This window comes from Cariama cristata, unplaced genomic scaffold, assembly GCF_000690535.1.
Source record: "Cariama cristata isolate BGI_N322 unplaced genomic scaffold, ASM69053v1 scaffold12593, whole genome shotgun sequence".
NCBI classification, from domain to species: Eukaryota; Metazoa; Chordata; class Aves; order Cariamiformes; family Cariamidae; genus Cariama; species Cariama cristata.
This window is the reverse complement of record NW_009610180.1, coordinates 85-18,036: the sequence shown is the minus strand read 5'-3', so window position 1 is coordinate 18,036 and position 17,952 is coordinate 85. Positions and strand designations below refer to the sequence as shown.

General features: G+C 39.1%; 1 protein-coding gene across 1 annotated transcript; it reads left to right on the top strand.

The window, feature by feature from the left end:
* Window positions 1-5,167: 5,167 nt before the first annotated feature.
* On the top strand, window positions 5,168-15,238 carry MLF1 (myeloid leukemia factor 1). Its single transcript, XM_009697789.1, has 6 exons — window positions 5,168-5,332; window positions 10,833-10,922; window positions 11,852-11,980; window positions 13,076-13,235; window positions 13,847-13,979; window positions 14,949-15,238. Exons 1-6 carry the CDS (start codon window positions 5,198-5,200, stop codon window positions 15,049-15,051), a joined length of 750 nt encoding a protein of 249 aa, XP_009696091.1. The 5' UTR covers window positions 5,168-5,197; the 3' UTR covers window positions 15,052-15,238.
* Window positions 15,239-17,952: the final 2,714 nt, after the last annotated feature.

Below are 17,952 nucleotides of genomic sequence, written 5' to 3'. Positions count from 1 at the left end.
CGCCGGTGGAGGAGCGGTTCGGGGTTCTGTGGCCCTGGAGGACGCGTGTGTGCGTGCGGGGCTAACCGCGGTGTGGTTCACAGCCGTGCTCCTCTGGTTACCCGCAACAAGCCACCGTGCGGGGTGCCCGTTAAAACTCTGTGGGGTTTTAGGTTATTGCCGGTGACTTTAAATACCGGTCTTGTCCCTTACGCCCCTCTTCAGTAATGTGGTGACTTTTACTGTCTCGTAGCAGAGTGAAAAACTTAATCGTAATTTCGTAGTGAAATCGACTGAGAAGCAATCCTCCCCTCCGTTGGTTTGAGTTTCTTGATTTTGTTTTTTCTTTAAAAGTGCACAGGTGCTGGGTGTTCCGGCTTTTCTGGATTTGGGCTTTTTTGCTGTAGGCTCTTTCTGCGCTCCTGCTGCTGGCGCCTGCACTAAGGATAACACTAGGTTTTCTTGCATTAATACTCTTCAAATGTGTGTGTGTGATCGGTAAAAGCCAAGTGTCTGTCTCCTTGCACTGATGTCCTGAGTGGATGCTGATGCTTTAGCCCAGCAAATGTGGGTTCTTTGGTTTCTTTACCGTGAACACAGTGGTAGTGCTTGGGGTAGAGCATGTCTGTGTACTGAGATCAGTTTATTTCCCATGGGAATCTTTCTTTGCCACTGGAACCTAAACCTAAGCAGTGTGTTGTGCAAATGCTCCCCTGGAGTGCTGGGATAGCCAAAACTGCTGAAGTATCTTGCCTGGCCTCGGTTTATGTCTCTTGTGAGAAACTGTAAGCTGTAATGGGTAAAAATGGGATCAGAGAACTTGGAGGAGCCTGAATGATTTTTATTTTTTTCTAAAGACATGGTACTTACTACGTGGAGCTTAATTAGAAGCAAAGATAAGGGGTAATGCCGGTGGGTGGATGAGGAAGGGTAACACATCAGGCCTTGTGATGTGGGTTTGTTGACTGTATCTCTTAGTTACAGGATATTCTAGCTGAGATTGCGTTTGTACCTCTTAAGGGAGAATGAATCTACTGCTTAGCTGCAAAAGCACGTTCCCAGCAGCGGGACAGTTTCTAAAGCTGTGCAAGATGGATCAGTACTCTTGGTTTCTAGGAATATGTGCACTGTTACAACAACTCATCAGTTATATGCAGCGTACACCACGCAGAAGACTTTACTATGCAAATCCTCTGCATGAAATTAAAATAATAATGGAAGTTAAGTCTTGTTTGTAGTAATTTGTAGCAGGCTTTTGAAATATCAGTTGCTTTCCTCTTATTTATCCATTTTCATTGTAGCCATTGATGCAGTTTAAAATTGTAGGGGGGAAAAAAGATTGCAGAAGACAGAGGAAGGGAGTGTGTGTGAAAGAGATGAGAGAGAGATTGATACCGAGATTCATTTTCTTGGCACTGTCCTTGTAAATCTGTTTTGCATATAGTTAAGGGAATGAGCTTATTACTTCAGATAAGATTAGCTTCCAAAATAGTGTAATAATAGGCTTCTGTTGCCTCGTAAGGAGAGATTTTGACTGCCGAAGTGGAAATAGTGCTTGGGTTGAAAGAAATGTCTCCATCGGTGAGCAGCTGTCCTGGGAAGCACCAGTCAGTCAGCCAAAATGCTGCCCAGGCCCAGCTGAGTTTCATCCCTAATGGCCTGGATGACTGCAGAAGTTGCCTTTTCTCTGCCGAGTGCAGTTGGCCTCTGTTTTTAATTTACCAATACACAGCTTTTGTTTTATTGTTCCAGGTGTGATTCTGCAATTACAGGCTTACATAATTTCTGAAGTGTTTAAAAAAAAAACCCACAAAAAAAAACCCAACCAAAAAAACCCCACCACACCCACCAAAAAAAAACAACAAAGCAAGCCCCCTACAAAACCACTTAATTATTTGTTCTAGGACACCGATTTTTCAACTGACCAGAAACATAGACTGAAGTAAGGAGTAACACTGTAGTTTTATTATAACACCCTGAAAGGTTTCAGCTGGAACACAGAGCCTTAAACTTTGGAACTTAAGCCTGAATCATACAGGAGCTTACCAAGTGAGATGCATCTTAGTCAAAATCCTTACTTGCCTGTGTTAGCAGCATCCGCCTTTTTAATGTCTCTGTCTCCATACAGTAGACATACTTGTTTGAGACTGCAGCAGTCTCAGGGGCTGAATATTCTGGTTCCCCTTATTGATCCCTGCAAAACCCTGAATGTCAGATGAAGGTCAGATTAACTACTTATTAGACAAAATTTTGTTACCGTAAAATAGTGGAACTACAAATGTATAAAGTGTTTGTCTCCAGGACTTAATTTTGAAAATAACTTAGGGTGCTTGACGTGTGAAGGGCACAAGTTCTGTGTGCAGAACCTTTCTAGAACCCCCTTTCTTTTTCCCCATCACTTTTATGGTATAATAGTGCAAAGTGTGCAGGAATCATGGCTGTCTCACCAAAAGTATCTTCCCCCCCACCTAAGAAAGGTCAGATTTTAAGTCAGATGTGATCAATGGTAATTAAACTAGTGTTCTACACCTGTGGCTGTCCTATAAAATCTGTGATTTGAGCAAAGAACTTAAGCTCTTACATCCTCTACTGGAAAGACTTTGATTTGTTTTATATATTTTTTTTCTTTTTTTTTTTTTTATTTTTTTTTGCAAGGGTGACATACTCCTTTTGTAGTTATGGTTTGGATTTCAGTCATCAGAGCCATCAAGGTGGTAGGTTTAATTCTTTGGAAACCTTGTCTTCCAGACGGATTCTCTGCTGACTTTCCGTTGGTTTTGCCCTACTCCAGAGCATACCAAAATGGTAGTATTTCTTTCGAAGCTTGACAACAGTAGATCTTTTTATGAATGGCTCCCTAAAATGTCCCTAGGGATTTGGGAGACTTCACTTCTGTTTCTAAATCTATCATTCCACAGTACAGATATATCTTACTTCCCTCTCTCTGATAGTAAGAAGCTGTATTTCTAAATTGTTCCGCAGACCTTTCTTTTTTTTTTATAAAAAAACCCCAACAACAAAGTCCCACAGATTTAGGTGAGGGTATGAGTGTCTCAAAAAGATGTAGTGGAGGGTGAATGGCCAAGGGAGGTTGCCAGAGAAGTTGAAATAAGGCCGTAAGGACAATTTCACAAGGTGTGAAGCATTATTTTATGTCAGATGAGGTGTATTACAGCATGTTATGCACGCTGAATTCAACCAGTTTTTCTTATCGACATTAAATCTATGGAATCTTGTTTTGCTTATGTGTTGTAGATAATTGGGGAGAAATTTTCTTATGCGTAAGTTCCTGATGGAATAGGGTTCATGTTTATTCGTGTGTTGATAACCAAACCTATCTGAAGTTTTTGGTGTCAAAAGAGATTTGATGGCAGTATGTCTGTACTGTGGTAGTGCTCGTGTGCTTCCCTCCCCTGGGCTTGTGCAGTGACTTTTTCCATCTGTTCCTCCTCGTGTGAGAAGTGAGGAGACGTTTGCTGTGTGCGAGCGGCTTATCACATGAGGACTGAAATGAAAGCTAGCAGTCATGTGAGTGGGGTAGATTAGGGTCTGCTTAATGACAATGGTAAAACTACTTCTCAACTATAGAGGTCTGTTTGCACTGGAGTGAGTTAAGTATGTTGCATAGCTTAAAGGGATATTGTTGGGTTAAAAAAAAAAATCTTGTTTGAAAATTAATTCAGTGTTATGTTTGTAACCTTGTTTCTTTTTCACTTAAAAAGGAGAAAATAAATGCAACTTGAGCTCAAGAAGGGATAGTACAAGCGGAGAGATCGAAGTGGGCACGTGGTGTGGAAACTAGTTTTCATGAGACTGGAGATAAGGGGTGGGGAGAACACAAAAGCTGTTTGAGAGACTTTCAAGAGATGATTGGGTATTGAAACAGTCAGAGGAACAACCTGAAGCTTTTCTTCATGGAGGCATGAGATGTCACGGGAGAGGTTGCGGTGTCCTGGAGAGAATGAGGGTGTGAGGTGTCTGGGGAGTGCCAGGAAATTTGATGGGAAGGAAGGTGAGGTGCTATTAAGTCTAAGTAAACATACCTGGGAAATGACTGTTAACGCTAATGAAGGGGCTTTCAGGGGAATAGCAAAGGGGAAAATTAGACTGGAGATGAAGGGAAGAAATGAAGCATTTTTTTTTGTGTGTGAAGTAATAATTTGTAGCCTTGACCACAGGCAACAGTACTGATCATATACTGCGCTTCTGACAAAATCATATTTTGCTCCTCTCTTGGCCTCAGTTAGAAATATTTAGTTCTTGTCCAAGTTGGAGGATGCAGAGAATTAAGTAAGCTGTAATGGAGAGCAACTTGAGCAATGTTTTACCTGCGAGCTAAGCTTTGGGATTACTGGTGGGGTTCTGCAGGTTTTTGGGAAAAGAGGTTGAGTGTTTAGAAAGAGGAGAGGAGAGGGGGGAAAACTAACAGGAAAGCAAAAAGCCAGTAAGGATCTTTCTTCCTAAGCAGAGAAAAGGGATGCGAGAACACGATTTGTGGAGGGAGGAGGAAAGGGAAGGCAGAGATGCAATAGTAGGTACCTAAAGGAGATGGAGCTGGCTTCAATTTAAAGGATAGTATATGTTTTTGAGCGTGTCAGAGGATGAAAAGTAGAATGGGAGCGGCCAGCAAAATAAATTTGAGGGGTGAAGGGGGGAAATCTAATGGGACAGGATGAGTTCAGTCAGTAGTACTGTGCTAAGCTTTGGAAAATGAAAGGGAAAAAAGGAGGAGGGGAAGGAAAAAAAAAAAAAGAATTCTTTTAATATCAGGGGTTGGAAGTAGAAGTAGTGATAAGTAAAATATAGGTCACTCTTATAGTTCCTGGCAGATAGAAAACATAGGCTGGAGTGAAAGATTGCTGCAAAAGGTGTAATATTTTTGGAAAAGATGAGAAAAGGAAAAAGCAATACGGACACCCAAGAACACAGGAGAGCGGTGAAGGCAGCTGAGAAGACCAAAGAACTAAAACACCCAACCAACCTGAGATGGGACGAAAAGTGAAAGAAGTGAGAGTTTGGGAGGAACAGGATATTGCCCAGTTGAGTGCTATTAAAATAAAGAATTTGAATAAAGAACCATGTGGAATGATTTAAAAAATTGATTTTTAAAATTTTCAGAGCCATTTTACATAACTTGGAATAAAACCCCCTTCCTTTCTATGTGAAATATCTCTTTTTTTTTTTTTTCAGCGATCCTTTTGCTGCTCACCATGAATACATGCGGCAGATGATGAGAAGCTTCTCTGATCCTTTTGGACGAGATCCATTTCTCAGTATAACAGATGGTGGGGAGAGAACCGTAGATCGAAGAGCACACCAGGACTCTCAGGTTGCTCTAAGAGGAAATCGCAGAGTAAGTATTTCCTTAATCTCTAAGGATTCCTACATGGAATTTACATTTACTGGTAATAGAGTTGGCTTCACATTTCCATTTCTGTTCAATTTGGTCCAGTGGAGACAGAGGCCTGGCTCAGCTATTGCAACCTTGGTCAGATTGCTTCATCACCGAGTAAAATCTGAATAATATCTCTCTTGGTTTCTTAATGGCCTGTTACTTAACACTGGCAAACTTCTGTTAGGGCTAATAACAAGTCTGTATGTTATTGAACATTGAATATGCAATATTTAATTAAACAAACTAAACATTTATCAAATGTTTGGTTTAATAAATATTATGTATTAAATGTTCCTATTACAGAAAGGCATTAAAAATGTCCCAATGGCAGAGCCTTCTCTGAATGCTTTATTTCCTTTTTATGCAAACTTTACTTAAAAAGGTACTTTGATATGTTAATACCTTCACTCTGCACTTTAGCATCTTGTGTCTAGGTATTTATGTTGGTTTGATTTAACACAAACCTGTGTTTCAGCCACCTAAATAGTATCTACACAGATATTTTAAGCCCTGTTTCAACTTTGCAACTGTGAATAAAGGCTCCACATTCTGTATTTGGTCTGATTCTTAATGTTTCCTGTAAATACAAGACAATAAGAATTAAAGATTGAGAAAATTGATACGAAACCTAGTATTTCTGTAAATTACCACCTGAAACTGGGAAGTTGGCAATGATCTATGTTTTACATAAAGTATCTTTTCAGCTCCCTGGGCATGCAGGACAATCATATCTTCTGCTTCTGTAGCTAAACCTTGTCTAATTGCTGTGTTTAGAAAGGATATATGTTTGAAGTTGGTTCCTTTCCCTCCACCAGGCTAAATATTTTGCAGCTGAATGATCTCTTACTTTAATGAATCACATTTGATTTTAAAAAGCAGTTGGAAGACAAGACAGATTACAAGGGCTTGTGGAACTCCGCCAGATCTGGTGGCGGTTGTTCAAACCGAGATAGTTAGAGCTTAATAAACATAGCTGAAACACAGACTATCACCTATGAGTCAAAAGGGTAACTGTCAGATTCTTTCCTCGGTGCTCATACGTTGCCGGTTAGGTTCAAATATAGATGCTGCTGGATCTAATTAGGGCATGATCTTTCCTCTACTGAAGCAGATTCTTAGGTCTTGGTTCAGTAGATGCATAAAACCAGATCAGGCTTTTTCCTTTAGAAAAAGAATATGTCAAACCTTACCCTGATAGCTTAGGGGTTTATGTCCCTTGTTCTTGGCAGTGAGGGATAAATGGGAGGCATAGGAAACCTTTATCTGTGGTTACAGAAAGAAGTTAAAGGTGTAAGAGCGCTGTGTTATTTTGATAAGCACAAAAGAATTCCACACCTGCTGAAATCTTTCCAGTATCTTTTGATGTTTCTCATGTTTCACCTAGCAGTTGTCAGATGTCGCAGAAGACTCAGCACTGATTACTTGAGCCTTGTAGTAGTCTCAAACTGCTTTTACTGGTTTCCCTCCAGAAGTGATTCAAACACTTAAAATAATTAGATTTTTACATCGGAAAAGATGGATATCTTTACTACCGTGTAAAATGCACTTTGTTAAAATTACAATACCGGTAACGAGTATGGGTAATTCTATGTTTAAGTAAACTGTAGCATGCCTAAAACTGCTTTACAAGGAAAAGAATTTGTTGCAACAATTCAATGTGCATCCATATAGCACTCAAATTTGAAAATGCTTTTCCTTTCTCAAGCAGGTTTGCAGTGTCAGTTTTTAGCCTCTTGGAGGGAGGGAAGGAGGAGGAAAGGATATGAGCAGGAGGAGTGGGGTAAAACATCTTAAGAGATACTGTCATTTGGTTTTGTTTGGATATCTGATTGTCCTGCATGTTAGGCAACTATTTAACAGCTTTTAGTATGTATTCTAAAACAAAGAGTTTATATATTTTATGACTAGCAACCTCATTATTTCTGAGGATACGCTTTTGCACTTGATATATATAGAAAAAATTATATTATTTTCTGTCACTACATAGTAGACACAACTGCAATCTGAAAGAGTTCATAAAGGTATTCAAGAATCAGGTAATTCCTTCCTTTTGTACGTAAAGTTATTTTGTTACTTAAAGTGTTTGATACTTCTGTCTAACCAGTCTTTCTTTAGGTACACTGTTATATAGCTCTTCACTCTTAGTTTCCTGGAAACATCGGTGTGTTTTCCAGCATCTCATCACCCTGTCATATAGGGATATTCAGTATCAGTTGGTCAAACAGGAACTGTATTTGCCAGTGTTTATAGCTACATCTATTTATACAACTGCAGAAGAATATAATTTGCTCATGGGGATTTGTCTTCGGGCGGTTCTGAATATGATGATAGATTTACCTAGAACTTCTTTGCAGTGACCTTTGAAACTGCGGACAAGTTAGACTTCATCTTGTTTACCGCAAGGGATGTATGGATGTTCTAGAGAAATATCATTTATATTTACATTAGTCTCTTGTAATACATAAAGAGTGCTTGTGAACATTTCAGCTGCATCACTTAATTTTTTAAGCTCTAAAATTGTGTGCCAGCCTTCTGAAATGTAATTACATAAATTTATGTTAAAGGGACTCTTGATTTGTTGATTTTAATCAATTTTCAGTGATGGGGTTCTGTTGCATGAGTAGAATGAAGTGTTTTCAGAGAAGTGGGTGATCTCTGAACCACCGTGCCGTGATTTAAATAATTTTTAGTACAAAGGTTGCTATGGTCTACAACTGTTTTTCAGCTTCTAGCTTGACGTGCTTCTAGTACATATATATGAATATGACTTATTAGATGTGGTGACAGCCATTGCTTTCCAATACCGTTAGTATATATTGCTTCCATATGCCCAGAGACTACTTTCTATTATATTGTCATAGCACACTATAAATTACCGAGGTCCTCTTGAGTGACTGTTTTTACTTGATCGGAAATATTTAGTATCACCTGCTGTATATGAGAGTGCGCTAGGAAAGTGCTGCATATGAAAGTTCCTTCTGCTGTGTCTGATAACAGGTGTAATAACTAAAAGACACTGGTCCTTTTTCTTCCAGGCAACAAGCTGCTCCCTCATGCCCTTTGCAGGCTTTGGTAGGGTGGTTAGTATCCCAGGAGCAATATTCCTTGTAGCTCTTGCTAGTGTGTGTGTACTGTCTGTGTAACTAAAGCATGGACAAAGGCTGGTCTCTGTGTGCTTGTAAACTGCTTTTGTTGGTGTTTAGATATATGCAACAATGTAATTCAAGAAAGATTATTTTTTTTTCGCCTCCTTATTCAATGAAAATGCTGGGGTAGACTAAATTTGTTGATACCAAGATTGGAGAAGTTACTACTTAGCAGCTGGCTTTTCTACGCAGCGATGTATCTGTTGGTGCTTGATCTCTGATGGATATGAATGAAATAATCCCTGGAGAGAGACTCTAAACTTTGAGTGTAGCCTGTAGACGGATGCTAGTGACTTGGAGTGTGGTTTTGTCCATGATACCAACAAGCACTGGTCACAGCTAAGAGAGGCCAGGTTCTGGAGACAGAATTTCCACTGGAACTGGGCTTGGAATAGTTTTCAGCTGTAGTTCGTTGAGGGTCTGGAATATCTTGTAAAAGACCTCTAAAAAGTACCTGAGGGAAAACAAGTTTGTTGTTATGACTCTCACGGAGCTCTTTGCTTCCTTTGGAAGGCTTTAGAGAGTCCTCAGGTTGAAAACTAGTAGCTTAGAGAGCGGCTTTTGCTTGCTGAGCTAGATAAAAATAAGCACAGGTCTTTGAATTTTCAGATCTAAAAGTATTGCTTGTTTAATTATCTCTTCCAGAGGCACAAATTGGCAACTTGCCGTATGCCAAAAGTGTATTAGCTAATCAAAGTTCTTTTGCTATTAACTGCACAGGCTATGGTTTTACTCCCCCTGCCCTGATCTATGGCACGTAATTCCATAGGTACAACTGATTACTATGTAATGTCATCGGTTAACATCCAGATTTCTAACTGTAGAAGGCAGTTTTCTGGAGTTACTGACACTTGCAATGATTTCATGCCCTAAATTGCCTGTAATTATTGCCCAGAGGTTTTGATAGCCCTTAAGGATTCAGATTTCTTGTTACTCAACAAATTGAAGATTTGCTATTCCTGAATTTTACTTAGTTTTGTGCTTAAACTGCAGATCTTGTTTTAAAACAACTTTTAAATACATAGCCATTTAAATGGATTTATTTAAATTTAATTCTGTTTCCAGTAGTTGGAGGAATGTGGGGTGCTTGCTATTGTAATTAGCGTTTTCCTGGCGTTTCATTGCACGGTAGTAGGGCAGAGGGCTGTTACGTACAACCCGGCAGCCTGCCTCTTGCCAAAGCTGCTGGGTTTTGCGGAGCCCCTGGGAGCCGTTTTCCCCGCTCCTCCTACGGCCTCGGACCTGTGGACCAGAGCGTGGTGGTGGCACAGCGGCTGTCCTGGGAAGCAGCTAAGTGTGCACATGGCTAGAAGCTCACCAACTAACCGGTGCCTGGTGCTCGCTCTTAACTAGTGTTCTCCAACCAGAGCTGCTCGTGTCGGAAACCAGGCAGCCCAGCAGAGAGTTTGAATGGGTCCTGAGGAAAAGATCCTAGTAGGAGAGGAAAGGTGTGGCAAAAATCATCTTTATTGTCCCCACCTGCTGCGCTGGAGGGTAGCCCAGAGGGGGATGCTCATTTGGGACAGCATTGCTGTTTTCCCAGATGGTCACTTAGGAGTTTCCCTACTGTCTGTCTCCCTGTCTCTCTTTTTTGTTGATTGTTTGTTTTCTTCCAAAGGTAGCTTTCATCAATATGGTCAGTACTTGTCATCAGCTACAGATCCTATTAATAAAATTCTGGGCATGTAGACCTGTCTTAGTATCTATCCTTTGTGCAACACTGGATCTTCTGCTTCCATGTAAAAATAACAAATGAATGTTTTGTTGAATGCATCTATAGCATCAAGTAATTAAGCTGCCATTAAAGTACTAAATTATAGTTCCCTGATTTTTCCACGCTGTCCTTTAATGTGTAATGCATGCGACTTCTGCAAAGGAACTGCTATGCCTGCTGGGATGTGTTTTCAGGGTGATTCCATATGCATTAAGGGATTTGCATAATAGAGATAATTTGATCTTCAATAGATAAGGCATGGAGGTTCTTGCAGTACTTTTACAGCAGAAGCTAGTTAGGTTAGAAGGTATATGAAAATAGTTCTTGTAAATTTGCCACAATATGAGCTTGTTTTGACATTTGAGTGTCAAGTCTTTCACTTCTGTCTTTCCGGTATCTCCAACTTAACAGTCAAGCTCCCCATGCTGGCTTTCAATCTTTCATTTGAAAAGATGCATTTTGGCTTGTCTATGTCTATGAATTCCAGTCTGTGCAAACCTTTTTGATGGTCTGATTTGCATTAAAAAAATGCATGTGAAAAAACAGCTTCAGAACTTGAAGAGTCAGAAGACTGTGTTGTAATGTCTTTTCTTTTTAGCAGGATGCAGATTTTGGGGAACCTTTTTTTGCAATGGACAGGATGATGTCAAATATGAGAAACAGTATGCTGGAAATGCAAAGAAAATTTGTAAGTTTTTAAATGTGTTCTAAAATTAATTGTATTGGAGAATGGCAGTTGTTTAAAATATTACTCAGAAGGTCCTGCCAAGAAAAGACTACTCAGAATTATTTTTTTTCCCCAGACTATATCGCGGTTCTGATTCTCTGTCCTGCCAAGAAAAGACTACTCAGAATTATCTTTTTTCCCCAGACTATATCGTGGTTCTGATTCTCTATGCTGTACTGTTGTTAGCAAATAATCACTGAGTTTAAACGTATGCTTGATTCTCTAGGGATTAGAACTGCTGTACGTTATCTGGTATCTGGCTGTTGCCAGAGCTGACACCTTAAGTGAAGGAGCAGTTTAAAGTGTTACTGTATGCTTAAAAACAACAAAACCACAAACACCTAAGTGCCACTCTGCATGTAGACTTTCCTCTGATTTTATTTTCAGTGCTGCTGCTTTCTTCTTTATTCACAGGCTTTGAAGATAACACTGACATCTATTAAGTGTTGCTGAGTATATTTACTGTGTTTTACTGGCCTTGTAAAATGGCTTGTGACCATTGTTGCTGAAGTCCTATTTCCACTGAACTCTTTACACACCTTATTGTATACTGGATTTGGCAAGACTGATGTTGTAGGTTATATCTTCATTACTAAACTAAACTATGCCAGGGTGAACCTTTGAGCAGTTGCTTATTACTGCCCATGCCTTTTAATTGTTGTTGTGCTTCCTGGCACAGGGAGACCTGTGGCCAGACAAGGCTACGACAAGAGTGAGGCCTATCAAATGCCAGGATCTCTTCCCAACGGGCCACATCGATGGTGCCAGGACTGAGGGTTAATTTTTCAGAGCAGTATTCTTTTTCATAAAAAGATAGTCTCAGAGTGTAAGAAGTACCTATTATCTTCAAGTTTTAATTTCTATTAATCAGAAGTCTACATTGCTTGTAGGATGACCTGTCCATCCATCCTGATGCACACACATTCAGCTCTTCCTCTGTGATGACATATTCCAAAATAGGGGATGAACCACCGAAAGTTTTCCAAGCTTCAGCTCAAACACGCACAGCTCCAGGCGGGGTAAGTAGTCCTGAGATGCAGTGAAAAGGTGGTTTGTAATTATTGGAATTTAAGTTTGTCTATACCAAACCACAGTTTCCTTCAGGGTCTTTTTCCTGGAGACAGTTGCTCTATAATTTAGAAAAATATATGTCTGTTTAAATACTGCTTTATATTAAAGGCTTCTTAAGGTAGAGTGCTGTTTTCTTCCTGGTAATTTGTATGCTTCTAAGTATACATCTAAATAAATTGTATGCCTATCAAAGACTGGAGAAATTGAGTGCCGGAACAGCTGATTCTTCAAGGCGGTCTCCAATGTCTTTCTCTTTGCTATAATGAATCCTCTTCTTGTGCATTTAAAATTCTGTCTAAAATATAAGATAGGAAGAGGCAGTCTATTTATGCAAAACATAGTTTCAAATCATCCCCTTTACTCAAGCGCTTTTAAATGCTTACGTAACGCTTCAGATGAAGATGCCCTTTCATTGACTTCCTTGCAGCTGTTGTGTCTAATTCTGCTAAGAAATTTGAATTTGAATTTGAACCCTGAAGCAAGGTTCATGAAAGACTATATGCGAGCAGTAAAGGCCGTTGAGCATGCTTGGCTGTGGGATACGCTCAAGCTCAAGCAGACACTCAGTTATCAAAAAGGTTCTAATAATATACCTATGAACACAGTGATAAGTGGTTGCCTGGGTTTCAAGCCAGTCAACATGACAACCTAGTAATTAGTTGTCCCTTCGTGCTGAGAATATTGGCATCGGCTGTTACTCGTTCTGTTGTCAAGGAGAATGTTGAAGACTTGTCTGCATGTAGTATATTTAGACTACGTGGTTTTTTTTTCCCCAACAATTAATACCCGGTACGTACATTACTTAGGAAGCTTTAGGTGGTGTTGTTTAACCTTCCTATCTGTTGGCAAAAAGAAAATAGACTTGATCTGTGCTTTGTTGGTGTGTTTTCAGCAAACACAGTAAATGAGACAATTGGAAAAGCCTGTAAAACCTAATTTTTTCAAAAGAAAGATATCCAATTTTCTTCTGAAAGGCTTTATTTTTTTAAAGTTTTTAATGTCTTTTTTGGTTGGAAGGACACTTACTTCCCTTTTTTGTACAGATTAAGGAGACAAGGAAAGCACTTAAGGATTCTGAAAGTGGACTGGAAAAAATGGCTATTGGTCATCATATTCATGATCGTGCTCATGTCGTTAAAAAGTCAAAGAACAGGAAGACTGGTGATGAAGAACTGAACCAAGAATTCATCAACTTGGATGAAAGTATGTCTTTTTATGCAGTTCTCTAATGGGCTTTACACTGTGGTTTCACATACCAGTTTTGAAGTTCCGGCTTGAGACATCTTAAAAGGGACTGTTTTACAGATTGTCTGAAACTCTACAAATCAAGTTTCCTTAGTTGATATAAATTTGGACGACCAAAGTTAAAGTAACCAGTTAGACTTGAAAGTGCTATCATGTAGTTGGTACTGTTTGCTTGTGCAATAGCTGCTCATATTTGAAAGTCCTTCTTAATGATATTTTATGGTTTCAAACAAACTCTTAACAGAATTTTACTATTTGCTGTGTGCTTGTTTGTAGCTAATACAGAATACATAGTTAAGAGATGTGTGATTAAAATGTGTATATACTTGTACAACACAATGACTTTCAAGGTTTGTTTTTTTATTTTTATCTTCCAAACATAAGCCTACTGGCAGTAAACTTCTAGTTGTCTCTTACAGATCCCCTAGAAATAATCTTGCAGGCCATGTGGAGAATCATGAACCACAAGTATAAAAAAGGGTGTTCAGAAAACCTAATTTTCACTGCATGGTTTTTTTTCTATCTTGTTTGCATTTATTAAAAATGTAAACTTCCAACTGTTTTTTCAGCTGAGGCTCAGACCTTTGATGAAGAGTGGCAGAAGGAGATTATGAAGTTCAAGCCATCTAGAACTAGATGCACTTTAGAAGCTCCAAAATACAGAAGTATTCATCACGTACCCAAGGAAGGTGGATTAAGAAGGTAAAAAGTAGTTTCCTAGCAGAATAAGGAAATACTAGCACCAGAATGAAAAATCAGTTCTGAAGCAATCTGTTCATGAACAAACAATGCTTACTGGCAATCTGAAGAGAAATAGTATGTTTTATTTCTCCTTTTCTCATGATACCACAATAAACAGTGTAAGGCAGTATTTTGTGAACTAAATTTTGAAGAAATTTACGTTTTTTTGACTTTGGAAATTATTTAATGAATTGATAGGCTAAAACAGTGAGTGTGTTTTCTGGAGAAGTATGTCAGTGCTCTTAGCTCAACTAGGTGCAAAAGTAGTAGCTGCCCTCACAGTGATTAAACTGGGTTAGTGGCATTAAGGTATAATCCTTCTTGAGGGCTAGGTTGATCTCTTCTCTTGGGTAAAAGGGAAGACACCTTCCATATAGTTGGAGACACACATGCCGCTCACTTCAGGGTTAGATTTCAAGAGAGACCTCTCTTCCTAATCTTAAAATCAGGAAGTCTGTGTAGGAATGAGGACTTTATCTGTAAATGCAAGAGCTCCCCTGCGTAGACTGCTATCTGCCAAGCTTCAGTTTTTTTCCTCTCCTATTGACATAGTGTCAGTGGAAGTTGTGATGCCTTTATCAGTTGCATGTTTGGTAGAGAATGCTACAGAAGGGAAATACTCCTCTTCTGTAGACTACACAGAGCGCTTGCCCTCTGGCATCTCTTCAGTTCTAGGGGTTTATTACAGAGGCTACTTCACTTTCAATTTCAGTTTTCAGACTAAGCTGTTTCTTTCTTCTCGTCGAGTGTGCCAGATGAGGCAATGGTCCAACTCCATGGCGGTAACAATGGAAGTAGTTTTGGAGGGAGAGTCAAATCTGTCTTACAACTAAAATAACTATACCTCCTCATAAGTAATTAACAAAATGTATATTCCCCCACCCCCATATTGTATGGTGGTTGTGATTTTGTTGTTGTTGTTTGTTTCAGGGAGAAACCACTTGCAATTGCAAGTTCAAGGGAGCCCAGAGTTTCTTTGGAGAATCTGAATGTGAAAGGAACACATGTCCCCATCAAAAGCAGCAAAAAATAAATTGCTTCCATTCTCCATTTGAATGGAGTTTCTTCAGAGAAGATAATGGTGCTGCATTGCTTATGTTCGTACAAGTATACACATATATATGACCAATTGCTGTTTTTTGTTTTAGTATTAGCGTGCCTTGCTACTCTGATCTTTTGACAACTGAATGTTCTTTAAAACTTCAGATCCTTGGTTAAACTGTCTAGTTTCAGTAAATTAAAAACTCAATTTTCCACTTAAAAGCACTTTAATGGATTATCACAAATTCTGTTTAAATAGAAAAAAAAGCTTTGATTTTTCTGCTACAACAGCACCATTCTCAGACTTTTTATTAAGACTGGTAATGCAACTGATGCAACTGCTTTTTTCCACACTCTAGAACTTGTACAGAAAGTAAATTCTCTTTTTATTTTGTGTGGCTGAAGTAATTACTAATTTTCTAGGTGATACACTGATTAATAGCAATTTGAATACACTATAGCCACTATATGTATCTTTAAAATCATACTGTAAACTGTTACAGAATCCTCAGATTCACAAGGATCTCACATGAAGAAAAGTGAGAGGAAATACTAAAATGACAAATACTTTAAACTTTAGTTTATCAGTGTTCTTGTGTTCATAAGCTGTGCTTGCATCTTATTTTCTGCGCCTGGACTGTCAACTTTGTACTTCTGATCCTTTGTATATTTCCTTTGGAGGTGGCCCATTATTTTTCATTCTTCAAGATTCTCTGTAGTAGCTTTTAATTATTCTGTCATAATACCACTGTGTCCTAAAACTCAGCTGTAACTATCGGTTATTAATCAGGAAAATATGTGGGAGAAACTGAGCAGGCAGCAGTTAAACTGGATAATGAACAATTACACCATTTCTTGTGTTGTAAAAAGCTGAAAGAGCCCTGCATACAGGAAACCATTTCCCCCTCAGCTGAGATGAGATGTGTTTGTTTTCTTTTGTGTCCTGTTTAGTGAATGTAGAACGAACCTAAATCTATCATTTGTTCTCCGATGATGGTGGTGGTGGTGTTTGCTTAAAGAGTCTGATGTTCCAGAGAAAAGCCAACTGTATGACCGAGAACAGGGAAGGTCTTTGTATTACAAGTGTTAAGTCGGTATGCTGTTTTGTTTCACAGAATTGATCCCCATGTTGTGGCGTAAATAATTTCTGTAGACTGTAACGTTACAGCATTAACATGTATTTCAAGGCCAAAACATTACAGTGTAGCCTTAAGAAAAGGCACTATTTATATGATAAAGTAGGTTTAGTAAGTTAATATTTGTTTGGCCAAAAGGAAATGGCCTTTAAATCATATTTAATCTCTCTGCAGATTCCCCAGATTATTTAATTCTATGTTTATTAATGTGCAAAAATAATCAAAAGTACTTTTGTTGAACTCTGACAAGGGAAGACAATTATTTACTTGCTTGTTGAATGCAATGGTCTCTTCCTACTATTAGAGCAAATCCTAGCGGCAGTGAGTTTAGGCTATCGAGCCGTCCTAGGAGCAGTCAAGGTAAGGGGCTGGTGACCTCTGACAGAAGGGCAGGCTTGCCGCTGTGTGATCTGAGAGTCGAGCTTGCCAGAGGGTGTCTGCCAGAGCCCTGAATCTAAAGGATGCTTTTACTCTCCTTAAAAAATAAGAGTACAACTCTAGGGCCTGATCTTCCATATACTGAAGACAACATTGATTTTTGCAATTAATGTCATTGAGAATAGGCGGCCATGGAGGCATTTTCCAGGTATGTCACTTAAATTTCCCAATAATAAACAGCAAGAAAGTTTTTCATGTTGTCACTTCAGAAGAAATCTTTGATTTGAGAGATGCTGCTCTTTAACAGAAAATAGTATTCATCTGACAACTTAGGTTTTTGTCTATGCTTTACTGAGATAAAAAAGCACGATACATACATGTAACCAATGAAACAAGTACAAACTTTGGTTTCAAAACTATAGTGGAAAGAGGCTAATAGTCATTACACCTAACTTTGTTATGCAAAACAATGGTCTAAAACGTAAGGCAAAAGAAATTGTTCTATGTAGAAACATCTGAAACTGTAATTCTTTAATAAAGTCATTTGTTACTTATGGCTTTTGTTTGGCTTACTCTACACCACAAAATGACTTGTGCATTACTTATTTTGGGCTGCTTCGAAACACTTTTGTTACACCAATAGCAATGCTGTGAGGGAAGATATGCCCCTCAGTTTCCAGAAGGAAAGCATGCATTTACTGCAAAAAAAAGTTTGCTAGAAGGAAACAGATGGGGATGGGACTGGAGCGTGGAGAGAGCCAGGCTGTTTCTCTGCTTCAGAACTGCGCTTGGAGTCTTCTCTGGTATGAAAGACTAACTGTTCCTAGTGTAATTCTAATAGTGGGGGATTTTTTTTTATATATTTGAAAATGTAAGTCTGTGCTATAGCTTCCTTGAGCTATGACATGAGCCTTAGTGTGCTATCGGTTCTAACAACCATCATTACTTGATTCCGAATGTGAGAATTTCTTGTTTCCTTGTGATAGTTACTAGAGCGCAGTCGCGCAGCGTGTTCTGTATTTGTGTCTGTAACGATGGCTAACTGAAACTTTGCTATCACAACACTCAAAAGTGTTATAAATTGGTACCTGAGCTCCCACATACCACGGGATTGTATTGTCCTTTTTCATGGGGTGCTGCCGTACACTTCTCTTGACAAGAAGCCCAGGTCTTTAGTAGTTTCTAATTAGTAAATTAGGCCTGTGAACGGTAACCCTGTACTTGACACCGGACTGCCGGAGTGGCCTCGTTTGGTAAAATCGGCTACTCTTGCCCTGCAGTTACAGTATTGCTCTGATGATTCGATGCCTTCAAACATTGCCAAAGGTGAGCTTCGGCACCGTAAACCCTAGTCGCTCTGTCAAGGTCGCTAATTAAAT

What these genes read in the sequence shown, in the direction of transcription:
- MLF1 (XM_009697789.1), top strand. Translation starts at nt 5,198, where the DNA reads ATGCGGCAGATGATGAGAAGCTTCTCTGATCCTTTTGGACGAGATCCA. An exon ending in CACGCACAGCTCCAGGCGGG is followed by an intron (nt 11,981 to 13,075) that starts GTAAGTAGTCCT and finishes TTTTTTGTACAG; the next exon opens with ATTAAGGAGACAAGGAAAGC. An exon ending in ATTCATCAACTTGGATGAAA is followed by an intron (nt 13,236 to 13,846) that starts GTATGTCTTTTT and finishes CTGTTTTTTCAG; the next exon opens with CTGAGGCTCAGACCTTTGAT.